Source organism: Pterocles gutturalis, unplaced genomic scaffold (assembly GCF_000699245.1).
Source record: "Pterocles gutturalis isolate BGI_N339 unplaced genomic scaffold, ASM69924v1 scaffold10908, whole genome shotgun sequence".
NCBI classification, from domain to species: domain Eukaryota; kingdom Metazoa; phylum Chordata; class Aves; order Pterocliformes; family Pteroclidae; genus Pterocles; species Pterocles gutturalis.
The window spans coordinates 317-16,421 of NW_010125630.1; the positions used below are offsets into that span (position 1 = coordinate 317).

Below are 16,105 nucleotides of genomic sequence, written 5' to 3' on the forward strand. Positions count from 1 at the left end.
GGCAGGCGCCGAGGTGCTGCCATACGTTACCAGATGATGAGTTTAAAGCTGTTCACCAGCAGTTCAGACACGCACATCATGCACCTCCTTTAGCTGAAAGCCTCTGGTTTAGTTCACGATTTGTAATCCCCAGGAGGACTAAGAGCCTCCATCCTGAGCTAGCCTAAATGTCAACACCTACAGCCCCGGCATCTTGCAGGATAACGTGAGGAGGGTGGGAGTCTCCAGCACTGGTCTGATAAAACCCCAATCTATCTAATCCACCCCTAACCCATGGGTTGTCTGTTAATACATCCAGTCTCTGTTAGCAGAGTCTATTTCACCTGGCGTTAGCAATCATTGGCAGTGCATACATTTGACTAGATTATATGCAGTAATCACGAGGAGGTACACCCGAGAACATGAGCTTTGCCCCCTCAGACTGTCAGCATGGGTAGTGCTGCTTTTCACACAGGGTTTCAGACATTTCTGGGATTACAGATTTTCAGTTTGATAGCTGCGTGTGTGGATGTATGTGTGCGCGTGTCTGTGCAAATGCCACAGGCATGGCTTTTAATTCCTTTGAAATCTGAAGCTGCCAAAAGCCGTCTCCGTAGGTAGGCTCTTTGCCTGATGCCTTCCGTAATCCGACAGAAACTTTGCTGTTCTCCATCAGTGCCTGAGGGGAAAGTGGTGAGGTGTGATTTCAGGGCATATGTGGATCTGTTCATCCTGAGCAATGCATTTTAAGAGTTGCAGCAAATAGTGTAAAGAAACCTACAGGTATTACATTAGACCAGCTGAACCTAATTTTATTTTTAAGTTTTATTCAGAAGCATCACATAGCAAGTAAACTTCAAAATCTAAGTTTAGTTACAAACTAGTTGTTTCTTATTTTTTTTTTCCAGTCCCCTTTTGCTTTCTTTTACGACCACATGAAACTTGAGAAGCCATCTAAAGCTAAATCATTTAGTGGAGTTGGGCAATTCCCAAGTGTCCAACAAGAAGGCCTGGTTTAGGCTGCGATGGCCACTGTCATTCCTGGTGATTTGTCAGAAGTAAGAGATACCCAGAAAGTCCCTTCAGGGAAACGTAAGCGTGGTGAAACCAAACCAAGAAAAAACTTTCCTTGCCAACTGTGTGACAAGGCCTTTAACAGTGTTGAGAAATTAAAGGTTCACTCATACTCTCACACAGGAGAGAGGCCCTACAAGTGCACACAACAAGACTGCACCAAGGCCTTTGTTTCTAAGTACAAATTACTAAGGTATTAAACTCTATTTATCTTTCAGATTATATTATCTATTTTATGTTGGCCGCGTTAAGCCGTGTAAAAGTATATATTTGTGTACGCCTTCAGCTGATTGCAGAGAGGATGTGTTTAAATTAAAGTAGCCATTGCATTGTTTCTAGAATTCTAAATTACCTAAGTTTGCAAGCTAATGTCTTTGATTTTGTTTCTTAATTTGTTTTCTGCTTTTGTTTTCTGTTTGTTTGTTTCTTGTTTTTTTAAATGAGCGTAGAATTTTCATTTGTATAAGGAATTGTCACGAGAAAAAAAAAAAGAGTATGGACTGAAAATTTTTTGGCTATGGACTGTTACATGAGTACTTTCATACTTGCCCATATCCCCCCTGTTACCTTAGCTAAAACCCACCAAATCGAAAGTGTTGATTTAAGAGAAATGGCTCGCGTTTTGCTATCTTTAAATTTGTCAAACTGTCGTTGTAGTATCATGCTTTCAGTTAAAAGGTTCTGTTGCAAAGCAGCCCCTAGTGTAGTATTTAGCTGCCATTAAAAAATGAGCACGTGTGTTTTTTGATCAAAATAATTACTTACAGAATATATCTGTGTTTAAAGGCATATGGCTACTCATTCTCCTGAGAAAACCCACAAGTGTAATTATTGTGAGAAAATGTTTCACCGAAAAGATCACCTAAAGAATCACCTACATACACACAATCCCAACAAAGAGGCCTTTAAGTGTGAAGAATGTGGAAAGAACTACAATACCAAGCTTGGGTTCAAACGTCACCTGGCTTTGCATGCTGCAACAAGTGGTGACCTCACCTGTAAGGTATGTTTGCAGACTTTTGAAAGCACAGGAGTGCTGCTGGAGCACCTAAAAACTCATGCAGGCAAGTCATCGGGTGGAGTGAAGGAGAAAAAACACCAGTGTGAACACTGTGATCGTCGGTTCTACACCCGAAAGGATGTCCGTAGACACATGGTAGTGCACACTGGAAGAAAAGACTTCCTCTGTCAGTACTGTGCACAGAGATTTGGGCGGAAGGATCACCTCACACGCCACATGAAGAAAAGTCACAACCAAGAACTTTTGAAGGTCAAAACAGAGCCAATGGACCTTCTAGATCCCTTTACCTGCAATGTTTCTGTGCCTATTAAGGATGAGCTGCTTCCAGTGATGTCTTTACCTTCCAGTGAATTGACATCAAAGCCATTTACAAACACTTTGCAATTAAATCTCTACAACACTCAGATTCAGTCCATGCAGAGTTCTGCATCTGCACACCAAATGGTTGCCACATCGTTACCATTGGGAATGCCTTGTCCAATAGATATGGAGTCTGTCCACTCTTCTCACCAGCTATCGTTGAAATATCCGCTTGGTACTACCTCATACGCAATTTCTATGCCTGAAAAAGAACAGCCATTGAAAGGGGAAATCGAAAGTTACCTAATGGAGTTGCAAAGTGGTATGCCTTCTTCATCCCAGGATTCTCAAGCATCTTCATCAAAACTAGGGCTGGATCCACAAGTAGGGCCGCTAGATGATGGGTCTGGGGAGGTTTCCCTTTCCAAGGGCTCTGTTCCTATTAGTGAACCTCTAAACACCCCATCATTGGACTTTTCTCAGCTGTTCAACTTCATACCTGTCAATGGCCCTCCCTATAATCCTTCTGTTTCAGTGGGAAACCTCGGAATGAGTTATACACAAGAGGAGGCACATTCTTCTATGACTCAACTTCCACCACAAACCCAGGATCCACAAGATCCTAGCAATAGTATAGGTCTTGGGTCTCTGCACTCATTGTCAGCGGCTTTCACAAGCAGTCTAAGCACAACCACCACCCTACCGCGATTTCATCAAGCTTTCCAATAGGATGTACAAAGCTGGCTTGTTCCTGTCTATTTGTAGAAATGCCTTAGGTGACCATTTTTAACTTAGTGCCTACTATAAGACATTATGAATTCTCTGCTTTTGTACAGTACCAATCTCATGAAGCCAGTAAGAAATTTAAATTAACTTTTTAAAAATGTTTTGAAAGTGTTTATTCTCAGCTGTGTTTACTTTGTTTTTTTTTTAAAAAAAAGTCTCGTATTGTTTTCATTTTCACTGCCAATTGACACATTTAAAATGTTCAGTAGAAAGGCATCCCAAGCAAACTCTCAACACCCATCCCTTTTTTGAAACTTTTTCAACCATACCAGCTATTCTGTTTTATTGATATCAGTGGTAGAACTACCACTTTTACCTTTTAATATATTTTAGTATTTGCAAAGAATCCAGTTAAAATATGTATCACAAAGGTTCCTAAATATTTTGGAAAAAATTCTCCAGTCCCTTTCCAAACAACTCCTGTTCCCAAATGGTGACACATCTGATCTGTTCTATAATGACAAATCTAAATTTTTTCAATAAATATAGAATTCAGATTTTTCTGAAAACTTGTGTGTGTATATATCGAATTCCATATATACACATGTACATATATATAGCATTTTGACTTGTATTGAAGTCATTATAAAAGGTGTTAGGAATTTTGCCATTTTTCTGGCTTAAATTTTTGTGGCCTGTTACAGATAATGGAAGAAAAAAAATTTAGTTTAATTCTCTAAAATCATGTCTGAACAGAATTTCAACAGAGAATCTCTGCTTGCCTAAATGACAAATGTTTCAAGTTGAATTTGGAACTGTGTTGTAGCGCTTTCATGACTCTGGTAGAGGGAAACAGGCGAAATTAATGGCTGATCTTGAAATATAAAAGTGTTGTAATTTAGTAATGCAGAATATTTTGTCGCAGTTTTTGTTTTAATTCTTAACTTGCTTTTTTTTTTCTCTTTAGTAGCATAGAAAGAGTACTGCATAGGAATCTTCCAGTAGCGTATTCACATTTGTAGGCATCAGTCTTCTCCCAGCTGCCACCGCTGAAGGGTGGATCAAGTCCAGCCAGAAAGTGTGTATCTATTTTCAGTTCAATATTAGTGTGCAGTCAGAGAGTGAATGTAAATTTGCAAATACCAGTTTTTGGTTTTGTTTTTTTATTGGAATGATCTTTTCAGTTGTGTTACATGGTGTGTTATGTCCTCCTAAGCAACAAGTTAGATGTTAATCACACTTTCTACACCTGGGTACTTGGTTAGGGACTTTTTGCCCATTGCCAAGATTTAAAGACAGGACTCTTAGGAGTGAAGTAAAAGCATATTGCTTACACCACTTTTACCTAATGCAATATATTCTATTCCCCAGCCCCTAATAACCAAAAGAGGAAAAAAAACCCAGACAACCCTGTGATGCATGAAAGCAAACTAGATTTGCTGTAATTCAACAATAACATTCTTTTCCTTGTCATTTTTGTACAAGGAATTAAAAAATAGAAATCACGTACATTAGTATGTTTCTAAAAATAATGAGGATTCGTACAAGGTTTTAAGTGGTTAAACTAAATATACTTCACAGAAACAAAAGTTGCTGCCATTTAAGGAGCTCATGCTCCGGATGTTTTATCAGTAGCTCCTACTTTTTTTTTTTTTTAATTCTAGGAGCAATATGCAGGTGTAGTTTTACTATTTTATACATATGTGTATTTAAATTTTATTACTGAAAGATAACATTTTTATAAATGTGTTTGTGTTCCAAAGGCATTAAAATAAGGATGTATTAATAAGGAAAATACCTTTTGAAATTCTGCAAACTACTCCTAGGTTTTGGGTTTAGGAGCACGTTATCTCAAAGTGGGCTTTTAGCTCTGCTTCATGACTGCTTCCTCTGGTTTCTGTGAAACAGATTGCTCGCTTACATCTTCAGTTGAATGATTTGTTCAATATCGCTTTTTTTTCTTGTCACCTTTCTAAAGGAGAGAAGAACATAGATGAACAGAGCACAAGGTGAATGCAACTGAATGTAATTTTAGTTTAAATCAGCAACCGTAACGCATCTAGGAAGAACCCGTGTTTAGTCTCAATCTTTTGAATCAATCTGAGATGAAGATGAATGGACTTCATCCCTCCAGTGGGCCGTGTCCCGCATGGAGCCAAGCATCTGCATCTCCCCCTGCAGCAGAGGAATGTTGCAGGTGCTTGGCATCCTGCAGCCAGCCCAGCAGCGTGGCCGGGCAGCAATGCCCGTCCTGGGCACACAAATTTCCAATCCGTAATGACTGTTTATCAGTCTCGTTGCCAATTAGACTTGATTAAAAAAAAACAAAACAGATACTTTGCCAAGACTCGTTTTTTAGTGCATAGCTAGAATCCTTCCCACTTTTTTCGTGCCTTAGCTTCCTGAAAAGGGATTGACATTTCACTTTGGAGTTAGACGTACATTTCACTTGAGAAATAGGGACCTCAGACAAGATATTGAACCTCATTCAGTCAGGGTTTCAGTGGGTGGCTGCGCTGGGTGTGTTTGCCACTGAACTAGGATGTATGGTAATGTGGAAGCAGACTGACACTGAAAGCAATACGACCACCACCGGAGTGAGTTCGAGTTATCACTTAGGCAGAGTCAATATTGGCCACTACTAAACCGTCAGTTTTTAAACCCTGTTTTCCCGATTTCAGATGGATTCTCGGTGGGAGGGGGGAGGGCTGGCTGATCGTGCACCACTCTTTGTGCAACTTCTAAACTTCTAGTAAGGTTTGTTTTTTTTTTAAAAAAAAATATATATTTTTGTGTACTTGTTGCTTGTGCTTTATTTAGTAGTAAATTGTGGAATAGAGTGATTTATTGTTAATTTGGCAGTAGCGGTTTTTAAAAACCATATACTGACTGAAACATGAGCCAGAGCTGATTGCTTTATTAAGCTAATAATGAATGTTAAGAGTACATATTTTCAGGATCATTTGCCTAGTGAGCTAAACATGTATTATAGGCCAATATTTTTTAAAATAAAGCTTGGTCAACCTCTATGTTACACATATTACAAGATATAGCACTTTCAAAAAGAAAACCTAAACCTTTTAAGAAAATTTCTTACAGGTTATGCTTTTTATTATAAAACCTTTTATTATAATTTGTTTCAAGTGCCATTAGATTACATATATGTAGGCCTTTGGTATAATGCTTTGTGTACAAAATGGTAGACATTGTAATTTTAAACAGGTACATTTTTACAGTGTTTTCTTATCAATTTGCTATATTGCACAGAACCAGTGTGTCTTTCTTAAGGGTTTTACAATGGTTTTTATTAGGTTTACATGTTTCAAACTACACTGTCTTCTACTGCCATTTTGAATACCAGTCAAAAAAAATTAGGAGTTTGTCCCCACCAACCGCAGACTGCATCCTCTGGAGTTCTGGATGGTAAACTATGGCAAAAAAAAAAGTTTCACGTGCAGTATTTGATACAGATTTTTTAATCATATCCTATCATTGCTATGCTGCTGTCTGAAGTTAACGTAGGGCCTGATCCTGCATCCGTAAACGTCGAGGGGAGCAGGATGACATCCTTCATTATGTCTGTCTCATACACTGGTTTAGCAGCTCATCCTGTATTCTTCTCAGTCTATAGATAAGCCTCTGAAATAAAAGTACTTATCTGGTGCGTAGTAAACCGTATAGGCTTAGCTGCCCATCCTGCGTCCTGCCAGTGTACAGCTGAAACCACAGCCCCCTTAGCATCACGCTCAACGTACAAACAACGCCCCAGCAGGTCCCAATGTGTTTGAATAGTCCCAAAGCTTTTATGCAATAAGGGTGTCTTACTTTTGTTGGAAGGCAGTGTCTTTTGATAACAGTTATCTAGCCCTGGAAGTGACACAGAACTATTGCTAATCATATGTAAACACTTTTCAGTATAAGCTTCAGTGGTACAGTTGAACCAGAGTGAATGTTTATCTCCTCAGAAACACTCCTGCAATATTGTTATATTGGATCATGCTGCTAATGTAACTTGGGATACAACTCCTCTCATGGTGCTACAAACCTCCCTGTCTCATTCAGATGTATTTTTACCCATAGAAAAAAGGACTATACTAGACCTACAGTTGTATGATATATTTTTATACTGTGACTTTGTCATTAATGAACTTTGTGCAACACCACAATGTATTCATATGCACTTGCAAAAGTAAAATTTTGGACATGCAAATTTAAACGCTGACAAGCCCAGCTCTTGTTCACAAAAATAGGTGACTGCTAGTTAAAATTAAATGTGGGCTTTTTATATGGTGTGGAGTGAAGAACAGACATGCTATGTATTACTAAAAGCCTTTGAATTTAGACAAATACTGGGAAAAGTATATTGGGGAATGATGACACACCCAAACCTGACTTGGATTGCTGAAATTATATTTTTAGCTAGTGGAAAAATTGTTTGGACTTGTATGCTAAAATGTTTTAATGGTAAAAGTTTAGAGTCAAAAACAGAGAAAAAAAAAAAAAGAACACAGAAAACCCTGCATTCCAGACTGAATTTGTATATGTTTCTTGCATTTAAAATTTGCTATCCTGTGATATGGGAAATCAAGTTGCTTATCATGTATATGTACTTTAAAATGTATTCACAAACTACTGTTGTATTTGTATAAAATATAGACAAAAAGATTGCATATATATTTTTGTGTATAAGCTCTGTAAAATAGCAATCACATTATGAAGCTGCAGCAGAACTTCATTTTAAACATTCACATCCAAAGAAACAGACTATTTATTGTCCACATACCCTGATTATAAAATATACCTTGCTGCTATTAAACAATAGTGCTGCAGCTTCTTGTGGCCTACAGTGTTATGTTTGCTGTACAAAAATATGTGAACTCCACAAAATATATCAATAAAATTACAGAATGGTTTTAGTTAATGAATAACTTATGCCTGGCATTTCAATAGATAATCGTGATCTGCGTGGTCGGGATTACAAGAAGTCATTACAGAACACATCCAGGTTTGCTGGGTGTAGTTATTCTGAGCTTGCAAAGCTATAACTGTCTTTCTAATTTCTGAATGGTAAAATGAGTTTTTCAGAAAATCTTAAAGCGTAAGTATCTGCGTTTCATGATTTCACCAAGGAACAAACTGGATGATGCCACTGTGTCTGTGACGAGACAGATCTGAGCTGAAGGAACTAATTGAGTTTGCCATCCAGTTGCGCTTTGAAACGCTGGGAGACGCTGGCAGGTGAGTCTGAGGTTTGTGCAGCGGGACCACTCGTTTGGGAGTAGGTGAGTGATTCTCCATCACTTCAGATTAACACAAGTCATTTACATCAGTTGTTACAAACTGTTAAGGGTGCGGCATGTGCTGGACACTTGTCTCTGTGATCTGTTTCCAGGAGGAACTCCGTTGTGTTGATCCCATAGGTCTCCCGTCTGCCTTGACACTGCTGAAGAAGCCTGACTGATGCACGGGGGCCGCGGTGCCACGCAGCCAGACGAGCAGCGGGCTCACAACTGCAGAAAGTTGCCTCTCTGCTGGTTCCACACGGTTGTTCCCTAGCATAGACTGTTTGCCAGGAAAGTAAAAGCTAGCATTTCACGTTTCATTGCTTTTTGGAACATATTTTGCCAACATCCTCGGCACTGTCTGTTTTCCTGCTTTTGGGTTCCTCTCTTCTCCAAGTTGTGACTTTTTAGATTCTTGCTGTAACCCAGCCTGAGAGCAATGATTGTTCCAGGGAGTTGTCGGCTTTCACCTGTGCTGGACACTGGTATTTTTCCTTGTGATCCCTACCACTTTCCTCTGAGCTGGCTTATCACTTCTGTGTCACGAGTTTCTAACTTGCTCGAGAGGGTTGGCCTTGTTGAGTCAGAAGTTCTACAGATGCTTTATGATATGAAATATTCTGCAAAACCTCCCACCCCCTCTCCCCAAGAGCAAACCACCCCCTTGTCTCACTACCATAGGGGGTCTCACCCACAGTTACTGAATTAACACGTCCTCCTTCCCCACAGACACCCTCTAGAAGCTCTGTCAGCCTCTGTGATAAGTGGAATGGGATCGCATGGGTGATAATCCATGTTCCATCCTGAGTTACTTGTTCAATTCAGAGCCACCCGCATCTTCCCTTCTCTCTTTCCTGTAACCACCCTGTTCCAAAGCTGGCATAAGTACAGGAAAACAGTCCTTCAGCATCCTCTGTACCTGGTCTGGCTGTCCTCTGGAGTGACGAGAAAGACTATTCCAGTTTCCCCCGTCACTCTCCTCCTTTTCTTTCCCGTGTGTAAGCATGCCCTAGGATAAAGAATGCTTTTTTGACAGAGAAATCCAAAACTGTGATCCAGAGCTGCTGCTGGACTAGCAAAAACTGAGCAGGTACATGCTGCTGGCTTCCCGGCTTTACAAATCAAACCATCGTATTCAATGGGATAGAAATGAAGTTACCCAGAGGGGCTGTAGCTGGGACACCAGGGGCTGCTGATCACAAACTGGCAGCAACTGGGACAGTAAGATAAATTACAACATTTAGTTTGTGCTTAAAAGTTTGAGAAGTGACTTAGAGGATCAACTGCTCCTTATCTTACATTAGCCCGGGGCTGTTAGCAAAGAAACGGCAACCCTGTATTTCTGTATTTTGAACAACAGTGGAGACAGTGGTGTTAAAAATGACAGACTCCAGCAGTAGCGTGAAGCTGCAAGTTCCTGCTCGCATGCCGTACGCAGGTAATTCAGTACAAACTTTCTCCTAATAAAGGCATAACATCTTGCCCAGTATTTTTATTTTTCTATAATTGTATTTATTTGTTGTAATACCTGTGTGTCTTCAAGAAATGAACCTTTTCAGAGAAAGAAGTGTTTTAAAAAAGACAATAAAAAGTTGTGTCCTTCAGTGTCATCTCATCCCACAACCTTGTCTCTTTTGGGGATGTTTGTGTTCCAGAATCACAAAGCTAGTGTCAGAGGGGACTGAAGAGACCTCAGCAAACAGGACGATAATAACGCCCACTGTGGCTGGGCTGGAAATCATCGGAATTGACCCATGATACTGTGCCCACGGCACTGATTTCCACAGTTGCACTGAACTGTAGTGTACAAAGCAGAATGGTTTAGTGTCATTTTCATATAAATCTGTCAGATCTCTGCTTGAGATGTGTAAAATAGTGCAGGGTGCCTGAATAGTCACAGTTCCTGAAAATTGCTGAAACTTCTGTGTGTGTATGTGCATACGTGTGTGTGTGTGTGTGTACGTGTGAGTACGTGTCTGTGTGCATGGGGGGGAGCAATCAAACCTGGGAAAGTTGAGAAATGAGTTTTGTTTTGGTTTATTTCCCAAAGTTTTTAATGTTTCTGTGTTTTCCAAGTGCAAAATGAATCATGCAGTTTGTAAGGGTATCTCCTAGTTAACACAGCATCTGGTTTCCCAGGCAAGTTGGAAGAGTTTCTTCTAAATACTTGATTAATCTAGGGGAGACAGCAATTTATCTCTGGGGCACACAGCCTCCCGCAGGGAAGGTGTTTGTCAGCCATCCTCGTGTAGCATGAGATACAATTTCAGCAGAAAAGTTCAGTAGGCTGTGCCTTGGAAATTAAGCTCCCCTCTGGCTTTTTGCCTTTACGTTAAATTCTTACACACGTGGTCATGGGTAAATCCTTAAGTTCCCTCACAAGAACTTACATTGAAAATGAAAATCAAATACAGGCTCTGTGTGGTTAAGGGGCGTGCCATGAATGAGCAGCGTCTGAGCTCTAACGTAGGAATATCAGCTACCCAACATTAATGACAAATAAACTCCCAAACTCGGCAAAGTCTGTCCTCCCCTAAAAATTGTCTCCTCTCATTTTGTCAGTGTGGGTCCTTACACCAATAAGGTATTACAGGATTGCCCCATAGTTTATGTGCTCTGTCCAGCTTTGGCAGATTTTTCTTCAGCACTGTTTTTACAAGAACCTTCTGTTTATTTACTGCTGCAAACCATGTCACAACGTAGTTGGACTGTACGACCCATTTTAGTTGGGCAGGTTGAAGGCCCTGTGGCTTAGGGCAACCTCTGATGGTTCGCAGTGGCCCTGCAGCACCCCCAGGCCATCACCGAAGAGCCACTGGATGGACCTGATCTTGCCTGGTACCCTCTGTGCAGCTCTCGAAGGTGTGTTTGCCAGGAGCCACCACGTTTGCTACGGCAGCATATTCAATGCCGAGTCACGGCGCTGGGCGTTCTCGGTGTTCGTGGGATTGTGGGAGCTGCTGGGAGAGACTGGCCCTTTCCTCCCTCCATCCTGGCCGTCAGCGTTCTGTGTGCCGTACCTGGGAGAGCAGCTGTCACCGAGCAGAACAGCACTAGTGTCACCTCCCTGGCCCTTTGCTGGGGGGGATTCATTTTTCCCATTAAAGCACGGGGGCTGTTTCCTAGTCCGTAAGCTACGAGTCTCCAGTTTGACCATTACACTTTGTCATCTCCCTGTGACCCAGCGAAGTTAAGCTTTGCTCCAGGGGTGAGACTGCCAGACCAATCTTGGACAATTTGGCTGAAAATACCGCACGAGGTGCCTGCGATGTGACAGCAGCAAACCTGCCAGCACAGGTACCTGTCCCTGCATGGCCAGGAAGTATTGCTGTGGGTCAGAGCATGTATTTCCCATTTGATTATCTTTATTCCTAAATTTAGATTATTTTAGCGTGTCTTAAAGTGCTCTTTTCCAGTTGTGATATGAATCCCCAGCAGCAGGTCCCAGGTTGTTATCCCTGGTGCACCCAGGGCAGTGGTGGTCACTAAGTTCCCTGCAAATGAGGGGTGAAGCCCCACCTGCCATACTGGTGCCTCCAGTTCAAACCAGTTCAGGTAAGGAGAGCCTTTGCTTTGTGCTCTTGATCCTGCAGAGTAGCCTGACTAGGAAGGAAAAAAAAAGCATCAAGCAGCTGTTTGGCGATGTGTGTTTGAAACTGGATCTTCTTATTTATAAACCAGGGTTTAACCTTTTAAAATGTTTATTATTATTATGGCTCCGTCCTAAAGATCAGCTGCAAACCAGCATCAGGGTTCCTGCAGATGTACTTTACATCTGGGTTTACCTCTGGCTGCTTGAATGAAAACTTCCAAGGTGTTATTTGTCTCCCCAAAAACAACCAGACTTGAAAAGTGAACTGGATTCTTTTCTGGCTTTTGCTTGTGGTTAAAAAATGGTTAATGAGCAGCAGCCTGTCTTCAGAGCAAGGCTGTGTATGGCCTGGCTTCAGACAGTGGTGTCGCTTACACCTCCGCAGCTGATCGTATCAGGACTGCTTTCAGGGAACTCCAGATACCATTTGAGGTCTCTGAGGTGTGACTGGAAGCAGCATTCGGACCATGAAACACTAGATGATGTAGGTTCATCACCAAACCCTGCGCTGAGATCCCAGGGACTGACAGGAAACGGAGAAAAAATAAAACTTGTCATTGGGAAGAAAACCTTTCAGAACTCACTACGTTCCTGTTGCATTCTCTGCTGATGGCTTCTGGTTCATACAGCTTCCTTCTGCCTTTGGGAAACAGCAGTGAAATGGGAACAGCGTGGCTGGAGGGTGCTGTGGGTGCCCGGAGCGATGCTGCGGATTCCCCCGGGGAGGGTGGCCGGGGGGAAGGTGCAGCTTGTCCCCAGCAGCCCTGCTCCCCAGCCACACTGCTCCAGCCTGTGGTGATGATGCTGGAGCTAAACGGGGCTGTGAAGCGTGGCAAGGACATCCTACAGCGGTTCTGTCTCATGGGGAGTCACTGGGCTGTCTCATCAACGGATTACAGGAAAATAATGTTTATTAAGAATAAAAGCCTGCTTGCTTTTAAATCTGCTTTAATTCACATTGAAAGACACTGGATGTCCCCCTGCTCTGGTCCTCAGCAGTCAGCTTGAGACAGGACAGTAAGTTTCATTAAGGCTGTTTAGATCCCAATATATGTCCCTCATATGTTCAAAAATTCAGAGTGTTCCCTGAGAAAAAGACAACATCCATGCTGTGACAGAGGGAACCAGAAGGGGTTTTATCCAAGAAGGGTAACAGGAAAACTATCAAAAAAAGGGACAAATGGAAGTGGTGGGTGGGGTGGGGTGTGTGTGCAGAGTTTGAAAAAAATAGAAGGTCCAGTATATTCTGGGTGATATTTCAACCAAGGAAATTTGGGAACAGCCGTGATGCTAACCTGTTTTTTTGAACACAGATTTTACTGCTGTGTTCTGCGGTGTTCACAATTGTCAGCTTAACAGGTGTTTCATCCACACATCCCTCTACCTGCTCCTCTCTCTCCACCAACTTTCCCTTTGAACCTTCCCTGCCTCTTTAACCTGGGAAAAACAGGTTGTAACAAATGCCCTTCTCCCGTGAGAATTCACAGCAGAGATCGTCCCTCTGCTGCTTTTATATACGATATGGCACAGCAGTCCGTGCAAGAATTAGAGCCCTAAGAGCCCTCAGAAAATAGTTCTAAAAAAAATCCTTTCTGGTATAGCTTCCCCTGCTCACCAGCTGGTATCGCCCGGCTGCCTTCTGTTTGTTTCACGCCGGCAGGTGATAAGCCCCATTCCCATGCAGCTCTTGGCCAAGTTTGCTTCCATGGGAATTGCGATGACAGATTTCTCCTGACAGTCCTAAGTCTCGTCCTGGGGAAGATCTCCATCGCTGCTTTGCTCCAGAGTGATGCCTTTGAAACCCTCTGGCTGAGCTGATCTAGAGTTCCAGTATCATCAGAAGATGTCTTGGGGACATGAGGTTTGCCTCTTCAGTTAACAGCCAAACCCTTCTCCAGGTGTAGAACACTCCTGTTCTGCTTGCACATGTTCTGAGCACCCCTGAAACCTCTCATGGGGCACATCAGCACTGCATCTTCCTCATCCAGAGAAGGAAAACTCTGCGGGAAGTTCCTGCGGAGCCAGGGCTGCCCAGAGGTAAGCTCTGCAGCAACAGGCACTGCCAATCTTTGAAGTCCCACAGCAGGATCTGTACTGGCAAAGCTGACATCCAGAGAAAGGTTCAGAAGGATGAGGAGGCGGGAAATGGGGACCAAGCTTTCCAAGACATTTGTCAACATGTACAGAAGGATACTTACTGGAATATTCAAAAGCATTTAGTGTATGAGTCCCGTAAGGGCGCTCTGATGGAAGGGCAGCCCAGCAGGTACCCAACGCTGAGGCAGCTAGCGTGAGCGCTGTGACTGTGGGAAAGCAGGGTCCAGAGAGGAAAAGCCCCTCTGAAAAAAACATTGGGACCAGCAGGGCAAAATTGCATCTGTTCGATGTCTGCCAGGACAGCCCTGTACCTTGAGCACTAAATTTACTGAGGAGGATTGAGAAATACAATAGATACCTGTAGGAACTGCATGGGGTGTGATAAGAAGATGAGTAAATCTTGATGTGTAATTCTAGTTACTATAGCTGTGTAGGATGACACAGAGCAGTCATTTGTCTTTCTGCTGCTATTAACCTTGCTGTCCTGCATGGGCAGAGGTGACCAGCCCAGCCAGTCCCCTTGTCCCCGTTATGTTTAAGTGGCAGGTGTCTAGGAACACACGTTCATATATAGTTATGCCTGCCATGCGCTCATCAAATGCTAGCGCTTGTTTCACCTGCTCCCTCTGCCCATGACTTTGAGCTCTTGAATGCATCTGGTGATGCTCACTCTCGCCTGGAGCCGGGGTGAAATGCATTCACTAATCACTGCTTCATTTACTGCCAGGCACTTTGCTAGAGGCATGCAGTGGGCAGAACATCTTTTTTTCTTTTGAGCTTAGAAATTATGTGATATACATGGGAGTTAGTATTTTTTTAGCTTTAAATCTATTTGCTTTGACTTTCTAGAGATTTACTTCAGGGCTGGAGAAGAATGTTTCCAGGTGAGCGTGATTGGGTTCAGCTCGTTGGGACAGATGCAGTTCATTTGGGAGCAGGAGGGAGAACAGTGAAAAGGGGATAAAAGGCTTTGGAAGCCCCTCTAGGGTCCTTTCTGTCAGAGAAACTTTCTGTCTTAGACGGTCTTCTGTCTGAGTAACTGCCCCTTGGTTTTGCTCTCTTATTATGCCATCACCCATTCCTCTTAATTGTTTTCTTCCTTTGGAGTTTTCCCCATCTGTGGATTTGCGACCCTGCAGCAGCCCTTTAGTTATCCCAGGCAAAGACAGCGAACATTTCTTGGGGGGAACTCCTTCTGCCAGGACCCGCCGCTTGCCTCCCCGCCTGGCCTGGTGCTCCATCGACTGGGACCAGCTCTGCCTCCTGCAGCCCCTGGGCTCCGGCGGCTTCGGCTCTGTCTACAAAGCCACCTACCACGGTGCGACTGTGGCTGTGAAGCAGGTGAAGAAGAGCAGCAAAAACCGGCTGGCGTCGAGACAGAGCTTTTGGGCTGAGCTGAACGTAGCCCAGCTGCAGCATGACAACGTGGTACGTGTGGTGGCGGCCAGCACGTGTGCCCCGACCAGCCAGAACAGCCTGGGCACCATCATCATGGAGTTCGTGGGCAGCATCACCCTGCACCATGTGATTTATGGCACCGGCGACGCGTGGAGACAGGGCGAGGATGATGAAGGAGGATGTGGGAGGAAGGCTCTGAGCATGGAAGAGACTGTCTGCTGTTCTTGTGACATTATGAGCGGTTTAGCCTTTCTGCACTCGCAGGGCGTTGTGCACCTGGACCTGAAGCCTGCAAACATCTTCATCACGGAGCAGGGAGCGTGCAAGATTGGGGACTTTGGGTGCTCCCAGAAACTGGAGGAGAGCTTGTCCCAGAGCCCTCACGTTTGCCAGCAAGGGGGCACGTACACACACCGTGCCCCTGAGCTCCTCAAGGGAGAGAGGGTCACCGCCAAAGCTGACATCTACTCCTTTGCTGTCACCCTCTGGCAAATGGTCACGCGGGAGCAGCCCTACCTGGGCGAGCGGCAGTATGTGCTCTATGCCGTGGTAGCCTACAACCTACGCCCTTCGCTGGCTGCTCCCGTTTTCCACCAGTCACCCCTGGGCCAGAGGCTCCAGGGCATCATTAGCTGC

The 16,105-nt window shown here is 43.3% G+C and overlaps 2 protein-coding genes across 2 annotated transcripts in view; both read left to right on the plus strand.

Annotated features, from left to right (window-relative positions):
* Nucleotides 1-884: 884 nt before the first annotated feature.
* On the plus strand, nucleotides 885-3,801 carry PLAG1 (pleiomorphic adenoma gene 1). Its single transcript, XM_010078641.1, has 2 exons — nucleotides 885-1,246; nucleotides 1,840-3,801. The coding sequence occupies exons 1-2, from the start codon at nucleotides 1,005-1,007 to the stop codon at nucleotides 3,101-3,103; spliced, it is 1,506 nt and encodes a 501-aa protein (XP_010076943.1). The 5' UTR covers nucleotides 885-1,004; the 3' UTR covers nucleotides 3,104-3,801.
* Nucleotides 3,802-15,136: 11,335 nt separating this feature from the next.
* The window catches only part of MOS (v-mos Moloney murine sarcoma viral oncogene homolog), a 1,071-nt gene continuing 102 nt past the window's right edge, over nucleotides 15,137-16,105 (plus strand). Inside the window, exon 1 of the mRNA XM_010078642.1 lies at nucleotides 15,137-16,105. This exon is cut by the window's right edge and continues 102 nt beyond it. Coding sequence (XP_010076944.1) covers nucleotides 15,137-16,105 — 969 coding nt within the window.

Coding starts and splice junctions, on each gene's coding strand:
- PLAG1 (XM_010078641.1), top strand. CDS start 1,005: ATGGCCACTGTCATTCCTGGTGATTTGTCAGAAGTAAGAGATACCCAG. Junction 1,247..1,839: donor TCTAAGTACAAATTACTAAG/GTATTAAACTCT, acceptor CTGTGTTTAAAG/GCATATGGCTACTCATTCTC.